Raw genomic sequence first — 23868 nt, 5'->3', positions numbered from 1 at the left:
TTTAGGCAAAGATTAAGTGATGTGAGGAAGAAACAGACTTTTTTTTGAAAAAGAGAAAACGGCTGCTGTGTGCTCTTGTTTGTATGCATTTACTGTGAGTTGGACCCGGCAGACCTTGGGGCTGGCTCCGTCGCCCTAGAAATGTTTCAGAAGTTGACACTTTCAGGATAGAGTATTCCTTGTTTAGATTCAGCCGTAGTTTCTCATCTCATTCATCAAATTGTCAACTGAATTCACCATTTTTGGCTCTGCGTAGCTGGTCTAGCCGTAGAGAAAAAAAACAGCAACAACTTGTTGCTTCCGAAATGTGGCCAGACCTCTGCTTCTGCAAGACCGCACCTTCGGTGATCTGCCCCAGTTCTGCCAAGTGTGTAACTGCTTCCATTCCACAGGGAAGAAAAAGAAAACTCCTTGAGACAGCCGTCTCTTCCTGTATTTATCTGTGAAGGTTTACAATAAGCTTTGCATTGAAAATTGACTAAAATTGGGACTTGTTCCTAAGATGCAGACATTCTAGCAAATTCCTGGGATGGGTCCACTCTCTGATCCGGCTGAGCAGAGAGTCTGCAGGGCCATTAACTGGCACAGAGGCTGACGAGGCCATTTCCTCAGAGGTGGTGTCGTTTCTACCTCTTGTCCCTCATGTCTGTTTAAAATTCCCCCCAAATCATGAGATTACAGAGCTTGCAGAGATGGCCCAGGTCCCTGCTCTATTTGATGCCCGGGGCGGGGTCCCTGGAAACGTGAGCGGGGGCGGCCCCAGCCCACGTGGAGAGCCCTCGGCTCACGGGGACCATTTCCCTCCCCGGCGGCAGCACAAGAATCCCCCTCTGTCATCACCTTGGCTTTGTTTCTGTGTCTGGGGCTCTGAGGAGGTGATTGCGGCATGCACTGGGGTGATTAAAACCCCAGATGGCCCCAGAGATTGGTTGGTGGTCGCTGGCCGTCAACGGCGCTGTCCCTCGCCTCCTGTTTTCTCTAGTTCATCAGGGACCGTCACGTAGTTTCGTTGCTGCTGTTGGTATGTGGTTCCCAATGGGGATCGCCTCCCCGTGTCCATGGTAGGGTTTGCTGGGGATGGGGCATCTGACCGGCCAGCTCAACGGGGCAGGGGGTGTGGGGGGAGGAAGAGAGTGAAGACAGGGCAGGCGCGGGGCCTCCACTGACGCCGGGGGCACCGGCGGCCGAGCCCAGGGCTCCGTCTCGGGGCTGCGGTGACTCACGTGCTGGCTGGCAGTTAGGGAAGCAGCAGAGGTCACCCATCCCATGGTGGGATGGCCACGAAACCACTTGCTCACTCTTAGTATTTTAAAGTTTAGTAAAGTGCAACCTCACGTGAAATCCAGTCAAGGTCGCAGGTGCTATAAAGTATAATTTGCAAGCACATCGTAGAGCAGAAGCTTATTTTTTTATGACAGAGGTGAATGACTTTTTACAGGTGTGTGGTTTGAGCCATCTATCTGGTTGTTAAGCCCGTGTTCCTTCCTGGATTCCTCGTAAAGGATATGAAAGAGCCTGTATTGTAGAGCAAACTATCAAAAGTAAAAGTAAATGAACTAGGAGTTTGGAAAGAAAGGTTTCTCCACTGAAGTGGAAAGCAGAGAGAAAGCAACCAGCCTGTGTCTGAACACCTGGCCTGAGTCCGGTCCTTCCAGCCTGTGTGCTGGGGGGACACATCCGGTCCCGTCGCTGGGCCCAAACCACCTGCTTGTTCTTTCCTCGCGGCCGGGCCAGGCAGATGCTGGGCTGCAGGGTGAGGGGCACTGCGCCCGCCAGGGTTCCCACGCCGAGCTCCTGGAATAGAGGAGAGCTGCCCGCACCGCCCGGACCCGCTCACCTGTACCTGGCCAGGCCTCTGTCTGGTTATGCAGCCCGAGATTCCATCCGATGTTCCTCATCCCTCCGTCGGACATCAGGTTAGATCCCGCTGGTCGGGGCACAGGTGTGGCCACTCCCTCGGCTGCAGGTGCTGTGGGCAGTGCAAGCGTGCATGCCCACCGGCCGCGTGGCTGTCCTCCCTGGGGCTGGAGCAGGAACCGTGCTGCTGTTTCTGTTTTCCCAGGCCTAGAACGCGTGGTAATTAGCAGCTGTCCTTACAGGGACAGCCCGGCTCAGCTCCCACAGGAAGGTGGTCCATTGTCTTGGGAAATATTTCAGAAATCCTCTCAGAAACACACGCCCACACTGCTGGGTCCATTGGTGGACGGCAGGGCAGAGAATAAACAAACGTGCGTGTCCAGAAGTGGGAAGCGATGCTTCCATACACAGCACAGCATCACAGCTCTCTCCCGAGTTTCACATGCACACACGCAGTTCTTGGGCACAGTGACCTCGGTTTTCCGAGGGATGCTGGGACACTGAGCACAGGCAGAGCTCCTCCCGTGGTCCTTGGCGCCACGTGGACCCGGCCGTGTCTCCACAGGAGCCTCACCTCTGCATGAGGATGCGCTCTCTCCCCTTCGTGGCTCCGTCCTCTGTTTTGCGGAGTTGTGTTGAGGGAGTGCCTGCACAACCTCAGGTCACAACTACTAGAGGGAGGATGGCTTCCCGAAGGGCCGGGGTGTCCCAGCCTTCCGAGAGAAGACAGTCCACGCTTATCCCTTCTCCGTGGTCTTAAAGATGCACCACCTAAGCATTTCACTGTCGGTTTGGTAACATTCAAAATATTGTGCTCGGGAGAAAATCCAAGCAAAGGTAGTTGTTTTGTTGCTCTGAGTGACAGTGAGAGGGAGGGAAGCCGCCTGACTCAGGAAAGCCTTGAAGGGATGGTCAGAAGTAACCCTAATACTGCCGACAGCATCTGCTGGTCAAAACACCTCATTACGACGTGGACCCGTGTCCTCAAATGCTTCCTGTTCCTCGGCCGACAGGAGACCTCCAGAAAGTCTGTGCTTCCCACAAAACTGACATCTGTCTTACTTTATCACCATAAACCCTCCTCTCTTGTCACCAGTATTTTACTTTATAAGCTCCTTAAGGGTACAAGCGGTGCTTTCCACCCAGCATGTGGTTAATAAGTAGCTATCAAACGAGTGTTTGAAGGACATAATATTGTCCTTGAGAAATGTAGGGAGACTCGGGAAACATAAACACCGTCTCTGAGACAAATATTCACAGTTAACTTATCAGCTATTCTGAATTCCTAGTGCACATGCTGGACTCAGATGACCCACCCAAGAGAAATAAAATCAAAGGCAAAGAGTGTCTCGAACATCACAGCTGAGGGAACCTCAGGGCATTTAGTGAATGAGAAGGCGGATTCTCTGAGCCCCGGCTCTCTCTGACCGCATCTCCACGAGAATCATTTCTGGGGTCCCTTTAGGCATCGACTTTAACCCAACTCCGATATTACTAAATGTTAAGTAATCAAAGCACAACCTCAAGCTACAAACCTCTTTGTTTAGAATAATGAAAAGCTGTGTTGAAAATACGAAAAAATAAATACAGTATATAAAATATGTAAATATAGAAAAGATTTAAAATTAGAGTTAATACATAAGAGTAGTGATTTTGATTTTATCTTAAGAGTGGAAAGTTTAGTGCTTTTTCTTTTTTTTTTTTTTGCGGTACGCGGGCCTCTCACTGCTGTGGCCTCTCCCGTTGTGGAGCACAGGCTCCGGACGCGCAGGCTCAGCGGCCATGGCTCACGGGCCCAGCCGCTCCGCGGCATGTGGGATCCTCCCGGACCGGCGCACGAACCCGTGTCCCCTGCATCGGCAGGCGGACTCTCAACCACTGCGCCACCAGGGAAGCCCTAGGGCGTTTTTTGAGGATGAATTTTCCTCACTGTCTCCCATGTAGATGTTTTAAAGGATGAATAGGCGTCCTGACTATGTGCTTTCCTGACATGCAGGGGCCACCGGGTTCTAACACCGTCATCTTGACCATGACACTCAAACAGTTCCAAGTTGCAGGGAGGATTTATGAAGATACACTTCATGTACCTTTTATTAGCTACAGATATTTTACGGATCTTACAATAAGCGTGACCAAAGAAACTTTTCTAATTATCTCTTTAACTTTTTAAACGTTTAAAATGCATATAAAGTTAAAAATTAAGAAAAAGGCACTTATTAACTTAAGGGAGGGACATAAAATGTTTCACAGAGAAAGAGTAACAGGACACGTCATCTTCCACTCGTGCCCGTAGGAAGCTCGGCGTGAGCAACTTTATAAGAACGGATCTGGGGACTGAATCCAAGTGCACCCTCTGCTGAGAATGTCCTCTGTCCTTGTCGTGTTCGGGAGGCTGTGTGACCTGGCCGTAGCCCCAGCCCTGGAGCGCTGCCCCCTCCAACCCCTGATTTCCCCTGAACCCGCTTCTCAGGTCTCTGGGCTCCACTCTGACCTTGGTCTCAGCAATCTTGTCCCTGGACCACAGGCCACAGCCTCAACCTGGGCTCCCGGGGACCCCACTGTCCATCGAAAACCCACAGAGTGGGCTCCGTGCCACTCATCAATCACATGGTGCGGCCCGTCCGTATCCTCCAAGGGCTGCGATTTCCCCTCAGATCAAGTCCCAGCTCCTTTCTGTGGCTCCGGGACCCCGCGGTGCCTGCACCCCACGTCTCACTCCCGCCGTCCTTCCCCGTCTCGGCCCACGCGCCCGGGCTTCCTCACAGCGCCTTGCCCCCAGCCCCGGGGCCTTTAGGCGAGCTTCTCCTTCTGCCCGTTCAGAAGGGCTTGCTCCACGCCTCAGGGCCCGGGTCCTCAGCAGGGAGATGTTAATTTGTCAGATGTCACCGTCCACCCGCAGGAAAGGGCAGGGCCCTGGACTGTGTGTGCCCCTCTGCCCCAACACGGCGACTACGGCCTGGCAGCCTCTGAACTCCTGATCAGTGAGGGCGACGCAGGGCCCTCCCCCCCGGGGTTCCGGTTCTCCAGCTCAGCCAGAACCTCGGTCTTCCTCTGACCGCCTCCTCCCCTCCCTTCCCCCGCCCCCCCTTCTCCCTTGGCAGAACCTCGCCGTGATCCCCAGTTTGGCAGGTTGTCCTGAGGCGGAAGCATGGGGGCTGGAAGATGCAGGTTGGTGGAATAGCACAGACCCCAGGTGCGGGGACCCCCCTCCGTGGACCCCGGGGGCCCCAGGTGGGATGCGTGGACCCCATGGCCCGAGATGGGCGTGTTGTACGTGTTTAAGGGAAGTCAGTGCTTGGGAAACAACCCACGAGCTCAGTGTTTAATTGAGGAGAATGTGGACTCAGAAGGAGGCCAGCGTTTCGGCCGAGGGAAGACGCAGGGCTGCCGTGCTTGTGGGCTGTCGGCAGGGTCAAGCAGGCTTCTGCAGTTGAGCGCTGGCAGAGCCCACCGCGGAGCAGAGCGGGGGTCACAGTGCTACTGGGCCAGAGAGTCTCTCTGCACCTTTGTCTCTGGGTCTCAGAGGCCCTTGACTTTGTGGCAGATTCTGTAGAGCTTTTCTTTCTCTTCACCGGATTGTTGTGCTGTAAACGGTGACGATGAGCGTCACAGCAGTTTTATTTCCCGTTTCTCGAGATGATCAACCCCGTGGATGGTTTTATTTGATGCCTCACTTTCCCCTCCTCAGCTGCACGAGGAGAGTCTTCCACCAGGGAACAGACCCACTGTGTCTGCACGCGCAGACCCAGGCAATATTCAGGGTCCAGGAGGTGCGTGGGTCGCACCTGGAGCACTTTGCGGGCCTCTGGTTACACACAGGGAAAGAGCACAGCACAGTTCATCCTGTGTTTACACTTACTTTCAGGTAGAGGTAATTGAGAAAGAAATTACACACCACCCAGCTGCTTTTATGGAGTTCAAAATATTGCACATTAAATAAAGGGATTTAAAATCTGGTGCCTAAAGTTCACGTAGAGTTGGCAACCTTAAGACTGTGTTAGTCTTCAGGCAAGAGTGGCTCTAATCCATTGCAGAGACAGTTATCCGTGCTTTTCTTCATGTTTCTAGAGGAGCGGGTGTAACTTTATTCCCGTTTCTCACAACCCCTGAAGGCAGCGAATGGCGGGTCTCAATTCTGACCCACACCCTACAGGTAAAATGCGTTCATATTACTCTGGGGGAAATTGCACAAAACTGGACTTCCCTGAAAATTGCTATGATACATTCTTAAAACTTTGGGAGAAAGACAAGCCTTATGTGTGTTTTAAATCCTGGCTTTATTACCATAAAACTTTGATCTTCAGGGATTTGGTGTTGCAAGGAGAATTTTCTACCTGCCCAAGTTCTCTGGTTTTTTTCACTGAAGACACTATACAGGCCTTTGGGAATGTCCAGTTCCTCCATTAAAGTTCTGACCAAGTCCAGAAAAATACAACACTTCCAGGCTTCTGCTTGGCCCTGTTGTCACAGCCATGGGCCAAGGGAGAAGGGATGCCTGCATCTCACCTCCTGCATCTCACCTCCTGTATCCCTACCTCCCCCATCCATGTGTCTCCCTGCTGCCTCCTCACAGGGAATCCTAAGATGCCATGCCAGAGTTCTTTGACAGACGTGACACATACCTGATAAACATTTAGAGAAATTTGTTCCCCATTGGTTGACTTCCAAATTTGAGGAGCTAAACCTATAAACAGAAAAGTAGGTAATTATAATGGAGTTAATAAGTGTGCAGGTATAATACAGACACACACACACACACACACACACACACACACACACACAGCTCCTCAGACAGATATGAAAAAAATCAGAGAAGGGTGTGATTTTTGTTTCCATTTCATTTTATTTCTCACCTACATTAGTTTTCTAGACATTTGAAATAATATACCAGCCAGATGGAGATTTTAAGCTGCCCACTGTTAGATGCTTGAAAGCCAGATTAATTAGTGTCGCTGTCCTGTGACACTTTTCATCCCATCCAGTCACCTGGTCATCTAGTGGGATGCCCCCTCCCGGCTTCCCTGCCCAGCAGCCCACAGACCTCACCTGCTGGGTGGTGCTCGGACTACAGTTAGGGACCGATGTTGGCTAACATGGGCGCAAAAGTACGGATTGCCACCGTTTCATGCCTTCTCTTGGTACTTGCAGGAGGACATTGCCACCCTCCGACTTCCCTTCCTCTGGTGTCGGGTTTCCTTTAGGGGGTGATCCTGAGTGCTCACTAGTCACCATATGGAGTGGGGTTTCATGATGTGGTCCAGGTAGCAGTCCTGAAAATGTTTCAATCTGTACTTTAAAGGAAAAGGGAAAAGACGAAACTGTATAAGTAAATTTGCTGAAATCAGCCATTTCTATACCAAAAACTTTTGCTTTTTTAAAATAAGGATGTTTTGTAGACAGTGTAGAACACATTCATTTTAAGAGGTATCAAGTAAAGTAAGTTTTTAAGGCATCACATATGACCCAGTTTCCCTGGGGCCGAGTGGCGCCTGGCATCTCGGGAGCCAGCAGCCAGTCGGCTCATTGCTAACAGGCAGCCGGGGTTGAGGACGGGGGCAGGCGGGTGGGGGGCTGCCCTGGGACGGGGCCGCCAGCTTACTGGGGGACAGACCAGGAGCAGAACCCAGTGTCTGCACAGAAACGCAACAGGATGCCGAGTGTTCCCCTCGGACCCCACAGGTGACTGAAATCGCTAAGCATCTTCAACACAAGCGGCCGCCTTATTTTGCCTCAGGTTTGTAAATAAATGGTTGCAGTCATTCTGCTTCTAGCTCTGAAGGGACAGCCTGGTTTCCTCTCTCTACAAATGTTTCTTTAACTGGCTGTCAGTGCTCCATGGAAGTTCCTGGCACGGGGCCGTCCCTGCCCTGCGTCTCCCCTGACCCAAGCCTTCTGAGCTCTACTCCACTCCCGCAGGGAACAAGCTTGTGGGCGGACACAAATAAACAGTGGCTAGGTGTCCTGTCGCGGAGCCTGCAGGCTGTGGCTTCAAGGACACAAGATTTATGGGCGCTTCTGGCCGCATGGAGGCCGTGCAGGCGGAAGGGGAGGTGAGCTGCTGCGAGGAGGTCGGAGGTCCCTGGGCGCTGACGTCCCCGGGGGGACAGCTCGATGAGCTGAGCCCAGGACACGGGAGGCTGCGTGGCCACAAGCGTGGTCTGCGGGCAGGACCCAGATCTCCGCGGTCGCCACGGTGGCCCGAGGGAGTGACTGTGGAGGAGCTGAGAGCGCTGCTCTGTGCTTTGCAGAGAGCCCGGCGGTTTGGGGGGTGCGTCCCTTTCACCGCCAGCCCCGTTGTTCCTTTTCGAGGCCTGGTCCATTTCACGGTGGTGAAATTTAGATTTCATGGTACTTATGTCATTTCTCATATAATGAAAATTCACTTCTTAATAATGTGCTAATTTTTCATTCTGAGTTCTTCTCATTTTTACAAACACTGTACTGGGATGAGCGTGCCTGGGGCTCTCGTGTCCCCCTGAGGAAGCACCCTCTCAGGATATCTGAGTAAAGGCACGTGAGCTGAAGTACAGCTAGCGAGCGAAGGCCGAGGCCCTTTCACCTCTCTGTCCTCAGTCCGGTCGGCCGTCGACCCTGCCCGACCCTGGACACGCAGGGACTGTCTTCCCGGAGTGCGCGTCGCTGTGGGTGCCGCCCCATCCCTGTGTATCCACGCGCTTACTTGGAAATGGCGCTGCTGTTGCTATTTCAGGAGTGGTTGTCCTGAAAATCAGGAACCGCACTTCTCACAGTGCGAGGTCACCCTCCACCTCCGTCTCCCCGTCAAGCCAGGTGAGGACCTCGGCCCCGAGAACCGGGATCTGACGGGTCTGGGAAGATTGCTCACCCCCGGACCCCAGACCTCCGCCTGGGTCCCAACAAGTGTTCGCTCCGAGCGGGCTTTCCCATCAGCAAGTCGACTTCGTGTGTGCACAGAGCATGGGGCGGACATCACCTGGAGGCTGGTCTCAGGATGCAGCAGCTCTGCCTCGCTGAACCTAAACCGTTTTTCTCTTTCCTTTACTTAAGTGAAGTTCAGTGTCTTTGCAAATCAATACGAAAAGTATTCTCTGTTGGACTAAAGTAGCTCTCAACTGCGAAATATGATCCTTAGCAGAAAGATCTGTGCGCTCCGCCGTCTGTAGCTTATACCACGTTAGAAACATGCTATGGCAGGATTGATTTGATATTGGTTTAGAAGTCGATTAAATTTAACTGCTCGTTGTGTTAAAGCCTTCTGAAGCCTTTAGGTGCTGTTAGTCTGGTGTTTCCTGATGCATATACATCACTTTCTAATTAAAAATCTTGTGTCGCTTTACCTCCTTTGGGGGGAAATGATAAAATTAACAGCAACAAAATAACCGGGGTGCGTCCCCACTGAAGTCATACTCACCGCACAGAGCACAAGCGTAACGCTTTCTTACAGCTGTTCACAGCCCTGAGCAGTTTCTCATCAGCTCAGCCTTTTCCCAGACACCTGCGTGTCTCCTACCTGCACCACAGCCCTCCCGGGGTATCTTGACGCCAGCCGGGGTGTGGGACTTCACGGGGGCAGCTGGGACCGGGGCGGGTTATGCCCACCCCCTGACACACCCCTGCCTGCCTGCCTGCTGTTCTCTGTTCCTCTTGGTGGTCAGGCGAGCTGCTCTCAGAAGCATTCATTACTGTGACAAAGGGCAAAGGGCGCTGCCCTGTCTCAGAGCTGGCGCTGACAGGGCTGCAGGAAGTCCCCCAGGTCCCCAACGGCCCCAGACACGCCTGCAGCCTCAAGTCTGCCATTGCCTCCCCACGGAATAGTTAATGAGATAATTATTTTTTTCTTGAAAAGTAACATTCTTGCAGGGGTCCTGGGGGTTTCCCTATAGATTATAATCTACCTTTCCAGTTGCGTTCAAAGGGAAAAGGGGAATAACACAGCTCTATGTTCGCCCTTCCCCGACCCTTAGGGATTCGCATCTGTTTTCTGATGTGTGTATTTAACGAAGTGGAAACTGGTGTAAATGGATTCCTGCTCTAGGCAATTAACATGTGCTTGAATAATAATAACAAAAACTTGTGTCAAAAGGAAATTTATGAAACCCAGAGTTCTCTAACTGTATAAACACGTTGGTCTTTGAACGACTTGGCTGTCGTAACACAGCGCCACCATCCGATCCGCGTGGAACGTTCCTCCTGCTTCCCAGACTCCAGGAAGACATGTCAAGCTGCATCTCTTTATCCCGAAACGGCGAGGAGGGTGGAGGGGAGTTTAGGGGTAGTTAACTTGTAGGTAAAGTATATTGCAGAATGTTGAGCTTCCAGTAAACTCAATTACAGAATTACTCGAAGGCCCTCCACTGCCTTCGGACTCAGGCTCCCTTGACAGGACTCTGGGGCCGTGTCTTCTCCAGCCACGTGAGCTTGGGGTGTCTCCCAGCATCCGGGGCCTCCTATGTAATGTGGGGCAGTGATGCTACCTACTGGGATTGCAGCTTTGGGACCAATGAGATGATAATGTCTGGGAATCTCTTAGTCTCACATAGTAATAATTCAATAAATCTTAGAGATTGTAATTCACAGAAACTGTTTAAAATCAACATATATGGATTGCAGCATGCTTATAAGTGTTCAAATGAGCTTGTTGGTACAGGGCGCCCGACACACTGATTGTTTATTTAATTTTTATTTTATATCGGAGTATAGTTGATTTACAGTGTTGTGTTAGTTTCAGGTGTACAGCAAAGTGATTCAGTTATACATATACATATATCTATTATTTTTCAGATTCTTTTCTCATATAGGTTATTACAGAATATTGAGTAGAGTGCCCTGTGCTCTACAGTAGATCCTTGTTGATTATCTATTTTATATTTAGTAGTGTGTATGTGTTAATCCCAAACTCTTAATTTATTCCCCCCGCCCCACCTTTCCCCTTTGGTAATCCTAAGTCTGTTCTCTATGTCCGTGAGTCTGTCCCTGTTTCATAGATGAGTTCATTTGTGTCATATTTTAGATTCCACAGGTAAGTGCTATCACTTATGATATTTGTCTTTCTCTGTCTGACTTCACTTAGTATGGTGATCTCTGGGTCCCTCCATGTTGCCGCAGATGGCATGATTTCATTCTTCTTTATGGCCGAGTATATTCGCTGTGTATACGTACCACATCTTCTTTATCCGTTCATCTGTCAGTGGACATCTAGGTTGCTCCCATGTCCCGGCTATTGTAAACAGTGCTGCAGTGAACGCTGGGGTGCGTGCCTCTTTCTGAATTAGGTGTGTCTCAGGGTATATGCTCAGAAGCAACACACCGATTTCCAAATCCTACATAAGCCTTTCTTCCCATTACAGAGAAAAATCTGCTGTACTCTTGGAGTTCTGGGAAATATGAAAAGATGTCCATACTTGATTTTTTTCAGGCTGTCCTGGTGCCAAAAAGAACGAGTTTCTGACGAGTGTGCTGGACGCGCTGTCCACAGACATGGTCCACGCCGTCTCCGACCCCTCCTCCCCGGGCAGGTGCGTGCGCACGACTGCAGAGCAGGAGGCTGGGAGGAAGCCTGGCATTCAGGGAACTCTCAGAAGCTGGAGGGCAGAGCCCAGGCACTGGCATCTGAGGCCTGATCCGCTTAGCGGACACGGCAGGGCCTGCAGGAAAGAGGTCCCCTCCCCAAACCTGAGGTCACTTCCTTTGCCTGGAGGACATTTGTTTAGCAGGTTCTCTTGTAATGCGATCAACCCAGGGAGGATGTTGCCATCAGGGACAAGGCCCAGACCTTGGGATTTTCCCAGGTTCCATCAGGCAGGGGCGGGGGCGGGGGCGGGGGCGGGGGGAGGGGAGGGGATGAGAGGACCCTGGTCCAGAGGGCTTCCCGCTTTGGAATCACATTTTAGAGCTATTGACTGGATTTTAAATACTTTGAATTAAAATGTTCAAATTAAAATTCTCAAAATAGGATTTCTTTACAGTAAAATATATATGACATAAAATTTACCATCACAACCATTTTCAAGGCTGCAATTCAGTGGCATTAATTACATCAACAAAAGGTTCAAAATCTGACTTCTGAAACTCTGGAAACTTGCTCTGTGTGCCTGGTGGAAATTCTGCAGTTCTGGGGCTGAGGCTTTGAGCTTTGCTTCCGGAGAGACTGTTAATTCCCCGAAGCCGTTCGTCTCTGTGGGTGACGTCCCTAGGAGGGTAGTTTGCAGTGTTTAATGGATACAGTGTTTCAAGTGCTGGATCTCCCCTGTTAATTAGTACTAATTAATCTCTCTATTTTAAAGCACATTTTCTGATTGGGAATCTCGCTGTCTTTATTTCCTTAGAGCACTGGCCTTCTTCCCTGCCTGCCCCAAACCTTGATTATGTCACCTATTCTAGATGATCTAAAGCTTCCTGGTCTTCTTCAGCTCAAAGCCTGCCTCCCTCTGTCTCTGTTTAAGAGTAAGACTGCAGAAGAAAAACAGGCAGTGCTAATGAATCCAGTAGTAAATTAAATGATGAAGCAAAAAAAAAAAAAATAATCACCCAATTTTCAAATTGACCTCTTATATTCTTGGAAAGATAGATCTTCTCTGTAAAACTAAAACTGAAAGCAGTAAATGAAGTTCCATCCTAGAAGGTCCTCTGAAAATTTGGGAAATAACTAATAGCATCAGAAAGCCCTAACACCTGGGAACTTTTGGTGTCTGACTCACTCTTTACGCCCATGGAAACGCAGAGACCAACAGCTAGACAAGGAAGGAAGGACCAGGGACTGGGTGAGCACCTGCTGCACCTTCCACGTGGTGAGAAGGCCCAGTGTAACATCTGGGATGGCTCCAAGATCAGCCTCAAAGCCAGGCCTTCTAGAAGAGTTTTTTACTTATATCTTAAAGCATCAACCTTTTGTTTTTTTTAATCCAGGGAAAGATGTCTGGTTACCACTTTAAGATATATGTTGTTTTGCACCCTTTAGTTTATCCGTGGCATAAGCAACCTGCCCGTGAGTCACAATTAAAGGAGCAGAGATCCTCTGGGTCCCAGGTTGAGTAGGTGTGCGATGTGTGGGCCGATGGGCCATCCCCACGGGGCTTTGTCCGCGTGACTTGCCAACGCCCAGCGCGTGATTGGCCTGCACGAGTTCACTGTGCCATTTGCCATTTTGAAACCAACTTGAAAATTTTTTGCCAAATTTCTATTTCTAAGTTATTTTTAAAAATCATTATATCAAATGGCGAAGCCACGCAGCCTTAGGCCCTCCTTCCAGGAAAGTCAGAGCACGGGGGCCCTCGCTGGAGGGACCAGGGCCGGGGTGGGGAGGCAGCCAGGCTGCCGGGGGCCCCTGACCACCCGTGTGTCTTCCAGGCTCTCGGAACCTGACCCCAGCCACACGCTGGAGGAGAGAGTGGTCCACTGGTATTTCAAACTGCTGGATAAAAACTCCAGTGGGGACATCGGCAAAAAGGAAATCAAGCCCTTCAAGAGATTCCTTCGGAAGAAGTCCAAACCCAAAAAATGCGTGAAGAAGTTTGTTGAATACTGTGATGTGAATAACGACAAGTCCATTTCCCTGCAAGAGTTGATGGGCTGCCTGGGCGTGACCAGAGAAGAAGGTGAAACTAACACGAGGAAACGGCACAGTAAGAGCCTTTCTCATTATTTTGCTCCCACGTGTGTCCACTCTCGACGGCGTCTGTTGAGTCTTAAGATGTAGAGACTGTCCTTGCAGTCTGAGGGTGGAGGGAAGTCTGATGTGTCACATGACTGTAGGTCACCGTCCGTGGAAGCACTCACAGACCGTCGTAAGCGGTCAAGGGCAAGCCGGGTGGGAAAGGTGGGAGCTGAGTGGTGTCTGGAGACAAGTCTCACTCTTCCGTCCGAGGGGCGCGGGGTAGGGGGTGCCCTTCTCCAGGGGCGCCTTCTGATGCTGAACAGCAAACTGGGCACCCTTGGGAGTAACTCGGGAACTCCACGCATGAGCCCGACCAAACATTCAGCCCGGTTTATTAGCAGTTCAATAATTCCTGTTTCCAAACCAGTTATTTCAATGGTTGAAACAGTGTTTCAGCTGCGTTACCAGAGGTGTGTCTCTCTTCCTTGAACCCAAACGCTGTCAGCAGCCCAGGGGCCGTGTGCGGACTTGATGGTTTGCAGAGACCTCTGCCATCTCTGCTAATTTATGATTCTGTTATTCTGTTACCAGACTTGTAGCGTGTTTGAAACGTGAGGCAAGTTTGAGAGTAGGTTCCGGAGCATCGGTAGATGGTGGTCTTTACACGTCCTCGTCGTTGCAGCTCAGCTGGGACGCGGAAGTCCTGGCCGCTGACCTCGACTGTGGGCTTCGGGAAAGGACTGCATCTGCCTTATGAGTGTCTGTGTCCCAGCACCCGTCGTAAGTCATCCGCATGATCCAGCCGAACTCGGTCCCAGGCTAGACCCTGTGATTGTGAAAGGACTGTTGCTCATTTTCCTGAGAAGTCACTCCTGGGAGAGGTGCGTTTCATTTTGAAGACCTCTGTATGGGGTCTCGGAAGCTAAGTGCACTTCATGTTGCCCCGAACACGTCCAGACTGCAAACAGCGGTAAAAATACGCGGCCGCCCACTTTGCTGACCTTGTGGGGTGAGGATGACATTTCCTGGCAGGATGTGGGTCCCTGCTGCCCTCTGATGGGGGTCAGGCTCAGAAGGCTCTCGTCGTGGAAACACTGTGTGCAGCATTCGCCACGCTGCTGCGTGTCTGCAGGCGGGGTGTGGGGGGGCCGAGCTGGCAGGTCAGGGGGTGACCGGCCCCCATCACCATCCTGCCTCACGGTCCCCGTGGCTCCTTCTTTTCTCCCAGCCAGGCCGGGGATGGGGCCGAGGCTGCCCTCATTCTCACTTGCAGATGAGAAACCCAAGAGCGCCGTGTGGCTTCCAAGCCCTACAGCCCCCCCGAGGCGTGCGGCGGGTCCACCCTGAACAGCGGCCCAAGCGCACGGGTCCGCCTGCAGGAAACCGGCACCTGCTGGGCTGCAGCTTCTGTCGGGGTTTCCTCAACCCCGCGCAGCCCTGCCCTGCAGCCCCCGGGGGGGCCTTGGACGTTTCCAGTCCAGGCAGTCGCCCCCACCCTTGCTCTCCTTTGTTGGGGCTTAGGGTCGCTGTCTGCCGCTGTCTGACACTGCCTGTGATTCTTGGACCTGGACAGACGTTCTCACTCACCCTATGCTTTTTTTTTTTCGATTTTGGTCCCCATAGGGTCCCAAGAGACAAGTGACCTATTGCAGTTTTAGGCAGACATCCTGGCAGCCCGGCGTCTCGGAGGCCCAGGGGATCACCATGGGAGCCAGCGGGGAGCCGGTGGCCGGCTAGCTGGAGGCTGGGGGACTGTAGCTCCCCCGGCCCTGGGGCTCTGATGATTGCCGGGGAGGGGGATGAACACTGACCCAGTGACTCGTTTCAGCTGTTGCCAGGTTGGCTTGGGGCCGCGGTGGCCCTTCTTCCTCCGTTCCAGAACCCAGCCTTGAACTTGTGGAAGAGTCCAGTTTTGTGGTTTCAATGAGCAAATTAAGTGCAGGCTCAACAGTGTGTAGAATCTGCTCTTTTCATCTTTAATCATCACCCCTTTCTGAAGGGCCCAGGCCAGTCCATTGTTTGCAAGGATCCCCCTCTTGGTGAGCACCCAGACCCCTGAGCCTCGTCCGCGTGCCTGAGGGACGTCCCTCGCCAGGGGCACGGTCCTTTCTGCGTGTTTACTAAATGCAAAGGAAGTCAGCAAATGGAGGTGCTTGGCAGGGAGAGAGGGCGGGGGTGGGGTGGGGGGTGGGGGTGGAGGCCCAGTGCATGGCGGCTTTGCCAGGAGCATAATTGGCCTCAGAGCAGCGGCGAGTGTGAGGCATTTTGAGATGGAACGGGATCCCTCCAGTAGTTTCAAGATGAATTCTGAGCAGTGGGGAAATCACTCTCCTGGATGCCACCGCCTGACCCAGCCCTCTGTTCTACAGAGAAGGCCGCGCTCTCCACCCGCCCCCACTCTTCGTGGCTCAGTCCACAGCGTGGATGGGTCATTTCCAGAAGCGTTAACCACGAGTGGGTGTGTTGTTTAAGCACCAGCACTTGGTGTGAATTGGTACCACGTAGCCTGTGTTGAGCCCACGGGTTCCGGGGCGTCAGGAACCACTGCGCTCGTGGGTGAGTCCTGAGTTTCTGCAGAAGGTACAGATCGTGCTGAGAAGGGTGTGCAAATCCCAGCCCTCGGTCAGGTACAGGACTTCTGACTTTGTGGCTAATGAAGTGCTCAGTTCTCTTAGTCATTCATTCGCTCAACACAAACGTCGAGGATCTGCCGTGAATCACGGGGCGGAGGTGGGAGCTGAGTCTCAGAAGCTCCGCAGTTTGTAGGGAAGATAGAAAAGCCCTAGAACGGCCCGCGCGTAAGGCGTGGGTGTGAGTAGGCTGCTGCCCGGGCCCTGAGGAGGCAGCTCCCAGCTCGAGGACTCGGGAAAGCGTCACGGGGCCAAAAGGATGGACGGGACGGCCCAGCCCCTGTGCCAAGCACTGGGACACTGGTGCCTCCCCTGGAGCATCTCCGAGGCAAAGCCTCAACACCGCCCAGTCAGAGCCCGAGGCATGAGGGGTAACTGCGTGACACCCGAGGGCAGCCTCGTCGGAGAGCCCAGGGACCGTGAGAAGGGGCTCCTGGTCAGGCGTCTGCCAGCCAAGGGTACCCTCGCGGGAGAAACGGGATCGGAAGCTGGTCTTCCTGGAAACTCTGAAGGTCGGTCGGTCTGGCTCTGCTCTGGGGACACCATGGCAGCTCTCACCCCGCACGCTGAGGCCTCAGGAAGCTGATGTGAATCCAGCACCTTCAGGGTCACGATCCTGGACACCTACCCTGTTGTAAACAAAACTGTCTCAAAACCCCAGCTCCCTGTCAGCACCAGCGTTGGACCTCTGAGTTGGCTCCAGGGCCTTAGCCGATCACATGCCCTGTTGTTTTTTAATCTGGTTAGATAATGGAAAACTTGAGGTGTGGCCAGTCCAACAGATCAGGAGCCAGTGCTGTGGAGAAGATGGTGCCCACAGAGGAAGTGCACTCCCCCGGCCCCAGCTGCTCTCGGGCTGCAGGATGCTGCCCTCTGCCCCTGGGTGGGGGGCGGAGCGGGGGCGTCTCCACACCTCTCCTCGGGGCCGGGGCTGCGTTCTCACAGAGGACAGAACGCACAAGGGGAACAGAGAATAGGTTCGCGGGCAGAGCGGATGCGCAGAAGGGGTGCAGGCCACGTCCTCTTGCCGAGAGGGGTCCAGGGTCTCCGCACAGCCCTACAAGGGGACACGGAGAGGGTGGGTGTGTAACCCTGCTATCAGGGGAGCGAGTAACAGAGCATAACACCTTGATGTCATCATCATTTAGTAGAAATGTTCAAATTACCGCAGAATCTTGAGTTATCAGTTATCTTCTTTATGTGCCTCTGACTAAACCGATGTGTCTGAATTTTATTGTCTCACTAGTAACCAGGAAGATAGCGCGTGTAACCCCCTCTCTTCCCCCACAGAAGCTGAATTTGGTAAAAGTGGCAATTTGGTCAAAAATGAGCATTGGGGATTTAGATACATTATTAGCTGATCTTGCAGCCCTTTTTTTTTTATCTTGCAGAATTTCTCTAAGAGTTTTTCAACTTTATTATCAATTATTTTTTACTACCCTGTGTAATTTGAAATAGTGAAACGTCAGAAACACCTAAGTATTCAGGAAGGGGTTAGTTGGGACAGTCTAAATATCCAATTGGCTGCCAGTTTCTTTTGTTTTCTTTATTTTGCTCACTAGTTAACGATACATTTTTTATTCTAAAAAATATGAGAAATTAAATAAAGAACATAAATAACACATGACCTTTTATTCTGAGACAAAATCAGACCAGATCTATAGCTTTCCAGAAAATATTTCTATGCACACAGACATACGTGTTCATGTCTATGATTTCCACTGCAAAATGGTGCCATGACGTACATACTTCATTAATCACCCTTGTTTTAAGCAAGTACACAAGATTTTGCATTTAAAGTTTTGCAACTAAGACATGTTATTGGGAGCTTGAGCTCAATTTTCACCATTACAAAAAATGCAAAAATGAAAAAAAAACCCTGAAAACTATTGAGAACTGATAGAGCCTAGAAAAAAAAATTTCTGAAGAATTCAGAAAAAAAGTTCACAAAAGATGATGCCATGCCCTCATGATTCTCCAAAATGACCATTGTGCAGAAAATCAGCAATTAGGAAATAATTCACTTTTGACCAAATTATCTTTTTCAGCCAGACTGCCATGCCAGCTACATTCTCTCAGACAAATTGCCTTACAGCCAAATTGCCGTTTGCCGTGTCACCTGGAAACAATCACTATCATTCGATACCGAGGAAGCCACCCTTCCCGCCACGCACACACACACATCGCTGAGCTCTGTGGTAGGAGCTGAGAAATACATACTCATTTTCTCACCGAGAAGTATTTTATGGATGTGGCATGGCTTCGTATTTATTTTGATGATGTACATTCCGTTTCATTCGAATTAACTAACAGTTTATTATTTCTCTGCCCTTCACGTATTTTAAATGGAACTTTTCCCTACTCCTTCTTGAGTGGAATATTCCATCCAGTGTCATTAATGAAATTTATACTCTTTTCATCTACGTAGCAAAGTTCTAAACACCAAAAAACGTTAACTTTTCTTGCTGTAACCTAACTTTAATGTGTAGCTGCCTCCAGTGACCAGTAGTCTGATGTTTGCCATAAAAGAAACCAAGAAAAATCTGGGAATTGTTGCTAGTGCAATTGGGTTAGATTAGATTCAAAGTATCAGAATTTAAAATTCTTTAAATTTGAACCCATGGCGCGAAAGCCTACTTTCTCTGTAAAGTAGTCATTTCAGGCAAAGCAAAGCGGAGAGCGGCAACAGAAATTATCCCAATCCCTGGATCATTCAAACTACAATGGAAAGAGATAGTCCATTTAGCTACCATTTATTTAATATTTTTGCAATTTACTTAATATGTTTGTGTTTCAAATTTTCGTGCTCTATTTCTGTTTGCTTGAATATAGCAAGAGAAGAAGTTTGAACACAGAATAATTTTGCTCTTTATTTTTTTAATTGAATGGATAGATGTCAACAATTAAGGCATTTGGGATGACGGATGCTGCCCTCCGTCTACTGATTCATTCGAAAGATATTTACAGGTGCTCCCTGCTCTAAACATTGGCAAAACCACAGTAAATAAAACAGACAAGAGTTCACATCTTTCTAGAGCTTACATTTTAGCGTGGATGCAAGAAATGAGATAAATAAGAAAAATCCACTGTGTGATGCTAGCTAAAGTGGTGTGGGGGGGGGGAGGGGCAGGGCTGAATTTCAGGTGGAGATTTGGGGCAGGAAAAGTGCCTCCACAGGTGATGTCCCAGGTCCCCGTCTTTAAGGAGGCACAGACGGAACCAAGCAGGATTTGGGAACAGTTATTTTGATCCAAACAAGTTAAATGATTCTCGTGATTTAACCATAAAACCAAAAGATTTCAAAGACCCAGTGCTGGTTCCTAGACTTCCAGCTGCCTGGGTCCTCTCTCCCTGGGAGAGTTTGAAAACTCGGGGAAGGAGGTCTCCACGGCTAGTGGACACGCCTTTGGAGTTTTCGGTAAAATGGAACCGTCTTCTAAAGTTGGGCCAGAGCATTCGTATTGTTGGGAACTGTTTACATCGTGACTTTTATGATCCACTATTTATAATCTATGCTCAGCGTATGTGCAGATGCGTATTTTCTCATGTAAACAAGTCTGCCAGTGGACGACCCTTTCCTACAGTGATATGGGTTTCTTCCTGAAACGTTCTATTTAACCTTTTACTAAATAAAGAATATTTGGTTTTTAATCTTTCTTTTTTTTTTCCCTGTTAGCCCCTAGAGGTAATGCCGAAAGCACTTCTAATAGGCAGGTGAGTATGTCTACATTGTAGCCTTAATCATTTACTGTTTTAATCATAGGCAATAAAAGTTGAGGTTCTGTCAATTTGTAAAGTGGAGTTCCTTCCGAGAAAAGAAGCAACTTATCGTGTCTACACCCCTGCGAGGCCCCAAATAGCCATGCAAGATTCTGTCAGAAATTACCAACTTGCTGAAACATCAGCATCAACATTTTGCCCTAATTATTATTTTCTTGCTACTTGAAATTTCAATTATTTTATTATTTTTAGAAAAATTTCTGAGTCCCCTTATTTTTGGAAATATGTACTTTTAAATAGTTCTGCAGGATGTGGATTTGTAATTTATTCCTTACGCTTGGCTAAGGAGATTGCAGGAACGGGGAGCCTCCTTTTTTTTTTCATCTAGGGATCCGAGCGAGACAAGGGGCCGCTCCAGAGGGAATTTTCACTTCCTGCCGTGTGTGCTCATAAACATACTTCTGTGCTTCTGAATCTGTATTTCTGCCTGTGCAGTTAAAGGAGATAATTGTGGTGTCTCTCCGCAGCATCCCAGGCCACAAGCTCTCCAAAGTCTAGCATATTTTCCAGAAGATGAACACGAGCGATTCATTTCTCCCTCTCTCAGAGCCAGGGCTACATCCTCCTTTTTTTTTTTTTTTTTTTTTTTTGCGGTACGCGGGCCTCTCACTGTCGTGGCCTCTCCCGTTGCGGAGCACAGGCTCCGGACGCGCAGGCTCAGCGGCCATGGCTCACGGGCCCAACCGCTCCGCGGCATGTGGGATCTTCCCGGACCGGGCCACGAACCCGTGTCTCCTGCATCGGCAGGCGAACTCCCAACCACTGTGCCACCAGGGAAGCCCCTACATCCTCCTTTCTTAAGACCACTTGTCAATTTGTTATGTATTTTGTCTTCACCTGCTTGATTCCAGGTCTCTGGTCCCTAAGGCAGGCCCCCGTATTTGTGGTGGGCTTGAAGTGGAGACCTTCCACGCGCACCTTGGATGCAACTTAAAACCATTTCATTAGGAAAGATGTGTGATACGGTCGGTCTTTTTTGTTTAGCAAGTGTTTATGGTTTCAACTTTTAAAATCCCACTGCAAATCACTTGTCCTTTGAACAGGGCTGGTCTGAAAGCAATGACCTGGGCTGAGCTCCGAAGACTTCCAAACGATTGTTTTCCTAAGATAACGCCAATGACGGCCACATGGGTGCTGCCTCAGCCTGAAATAAACTCTGTTCCAAACACAAGACTCACTCAGCTTTTTCCCAGAAAAGGAGTCCAGAGCGGTTTCCCCAGCTCTTTTGATGGTGTTTATCACTGCAAACTGTGATCCTGGGTTGGTGTCCTGCAGTGGCCGGCACATGATAAAGTGATTGAAGACCATACAGATTTCTTTGACGAATCAGAGTCCCAACCACCAAAATCTTTCACTATATGAATAACCAAACCCAAGAACTATGAAATGAAGGGCAGCAAGTAGGATGCATGAAGCTTATATTTAATCGAAAAGTGAGCTGTCTTTCTTGGTATCTTCTCCAGTTTCCATCACAGCTCAGCAGTGATCAGAGCAGTGCTACCAGCCACTGCTGACGTAGCTTAAAACGTTAGTGCCACCCCTCCCCCAGCAAATCTGACCAGCTTTAGTTGCTGGTAAAATACATTGATGGCTTATCTTGATCCTCAGCTAATTAAAACAAAACTTCTTATTCACTTAATGCAGGAGATATAGTCCCTCTTCTCATCCCCTGTTCATATATTTATCTGGGGAATAAAAGCCAACACAGAAGCCTCCTGAACGTTCAAGTGTAATTATTTTAAATAGACCAACTTGTACTGGTCGGAATGGGTCTGCGTGGAGAAATAAACCTGGAAGATTGTACTTTGCTTCTCCTTTTCATTCTATATTATTTTTAATTGGCACAGTGCAGAATTCCAGTAATTTAGTAAACAAAACTTTTCAAGTTGTATTTCTTAGAGAGGTCAAATAGTGAATGGAAAGGATGAAAAGAAAACTGTTAAAAAAAACACATGCCTTTATCACATTTGAAGCATAAATTAGTATTAAAAGTATTTTTATATGATCGATCCATGGTGATTGGAGATTCTGCACAACGTTTAATATATTGAACACACTTACAATCCTTGAAATAAATGCTTTCTCAACTGATATATTTTTCCTGATATTTCTGATCATTGAGTGGGAGGAAAGTGCTAGAAGTTGAGAAGTGTCCACAATGTTTTTATTATTTTTTAAAATTCTTACCCCCCAAATAAAGCACTCTTCCTTTCACATCTATTTAGAAATATTGCTTTTTTTCCCTTGTTGTTACCAGCTGGGTTTATCTTATTCCTAAAAGGCAAGTCTTCATCTTCAGAGATGAGTGATGCAAATGTCTAAATACAACTCTTTTCTGTCTTCTTTTTCAGCCAAGGAAGCAAGGATAAACGACTGACAGACACATCCACGGCGGGTCCTGGACACATGGCCGACTCCCTCACCAAAAAGCAATTAAAAACCCAAAACAAACACATAGTATATTGCACTTTGTACTTTAACTGTAAATTCACTTTGTAGAAATGAGATATTTAAACAGATGGCTTTAATCTGTGAAAAGGGAAAGGCTGGCTTCGGAAAAGTAATCACATACAATGTATGTGTCCTTCTTTGACCTTCAAAATCTGTAGTTGGTGGAGATGTATTTGGAGTGGATTTAAGCTTAATTTCTTCCTCCCACGCATGTTAACCTGGCAGAAGCCTTGGCCTAAGGCGCTCTGGCTCCAGGCCCGTATCTCCTCACCAGGGCCGTTACTAACAGTCTCGGCAGGTTGGCGTCGTTGGAAATCGACTGCCCTGGCAGCATCGCTGAGCCCACGTCGGAAGCTTCATGGCGCCGTGGAAGTTTGTAATCGACGGCTGTCTTCGTCATGCAGTTAACGAGTGCGCGGGGCTTCTTCGTCATGCAGTTAACGAGTGCGCGGGGCTTCTTCGTCATGCAGTTAACGAGTGCGCGGGGCTTCTTCGTCATGCAGTTAACGAGTGCGCGGGGCTTCTTCGTCATGCAGTTAGTTAACGAGTGCGCGGGGCTTCTTCGTCATGCAGTTAACGAGTGCGCGGGGCTTCTTCGTCATGCAGTTAACGAGTGCGCGGGGCTTCTTCGTCATGCAGTTAACGAGTGCGCGGGGCTTCTTCGTCATGCAGTTAGTTAACGAGTGCGCGGGGCTTCTTCGTCATGCAGTTAACGAGTGCGCGGGGCTTCTTCGTCATGCAGTTAACGAGTGCGCGGGGCTTCTTCGTCATGCAGTTAACGAGTGCGCGGGGCTTCTTCGTCATGCAGTTAGTTAACGAGTGCGCGGGGCTTCTTCGTCATGCAGTTAACGAGTGCGCGGGGCTTCTTCGTCATGCAGTTAACGAGTGCGCGGGGCTTCTTCGTCATGCAGTTAGTTAACGAGTGCGCGGGGCTTCTTCGTCATGCAGTTAACGAGTGCGCGGGGCTTCTTCGTCATGCAGTTAACGAGTGCGCGGGGCTTCTTCGTCATGCAGTTAGTTAACGAGTGCGCGGGGCTTCTTCGTCATGCAGTTAACGAGTGCGCGGGGCTTCTTCGTCATGCAGTTAACGAGTGCGCGGGGCTTCTTGTTTCTTGGGATTTCCTGTTAGCTTGTTGGTTTTCCTTCCAGAGTTCTTGCTCATGCAGTGAGTTACCCAACCACTGAAGCCCGCTTTACAGGTAGTGCCCTGGTAGAAAAGAACGTTTTGCAGACCCTTTCGGATGTGCCTGCTTTTTCCATTGCAAGCTTCTGTTTGAGTTCTGCCTTGGGCTCAGAGCATTCACGCAGCAAATGCTAGAGAATTCTTTCTGCCTTTCTGAGGCAGCGTGAAGGGGTCCATCGTTCAGAAAAGTAAATTTCGTCATGAGCTGACCAAGCCGGCTAAACACGCTTGTCAGCCTGCTTTTTCTCTTACACCTGGCCCCTACCCACCTGACCGTGGCCCACCCAGGGGCCCCCTGGAAGGTAAAACTGTCCCCTGAACAAATTATGAAGAGTCCCCTTAAAGAAGGCGCAGCCAGGCGAAGCAGTGCCTGGGTCTTGACCTCGGCAGCCGGA

General features: G+C 49.8%; 1 protein-coding gene across 2 annotated transcripts in view; it reads left to right on the top strand.

The window, feature by feature from the left end:
* The window catches only part of SMOC2 (SPARC related modular calcium binding 2), a gene marked incomplete at both ends in the record, with an annotated part of 153489 nt that extends 131281 nt beyond the window's left edge, over positions 1-22208 (top strand). For both annotated transcript variants that reach the window (XM_082855438.1, XM_082855437.1), the window contains 4 exons: positions 11252-11351; positions 13183-13457; positions 19736-19773; positions 22191-22208. In XM_082855438.1, coding sequence (XP_082711564.1) covers positions 11252-11351; positions 13183-13457; positions 19736-19773; positions 22191-22208 — 431 coding nt within the window. The remainder of the gene's footprint in view (positions 1-11251; positions 11352-13182; positions 13458-19735; positions 19774-22190) is intronic.
* Positions 22209-23868: the final 1660 nt, after the last annotated feature.

This window comes from Leucopleurus acutus, assembly GCF_964270905.1.
Source record: "Leucopleurus acutus genome assembly, chromosome: 15".
NCBI classification, from domain to species: domain Eukaryota; kingdom Metazoa; phylum Chordata; class Mammalia; order Artiodactyla; family Delphinidae; genus Leucopleurus; species Leucopleurus acutus.
Note: the sequence above shows the minus strand (reverse complement) of the source record. Positions and strands in the feature narration are given on the sequence as shown.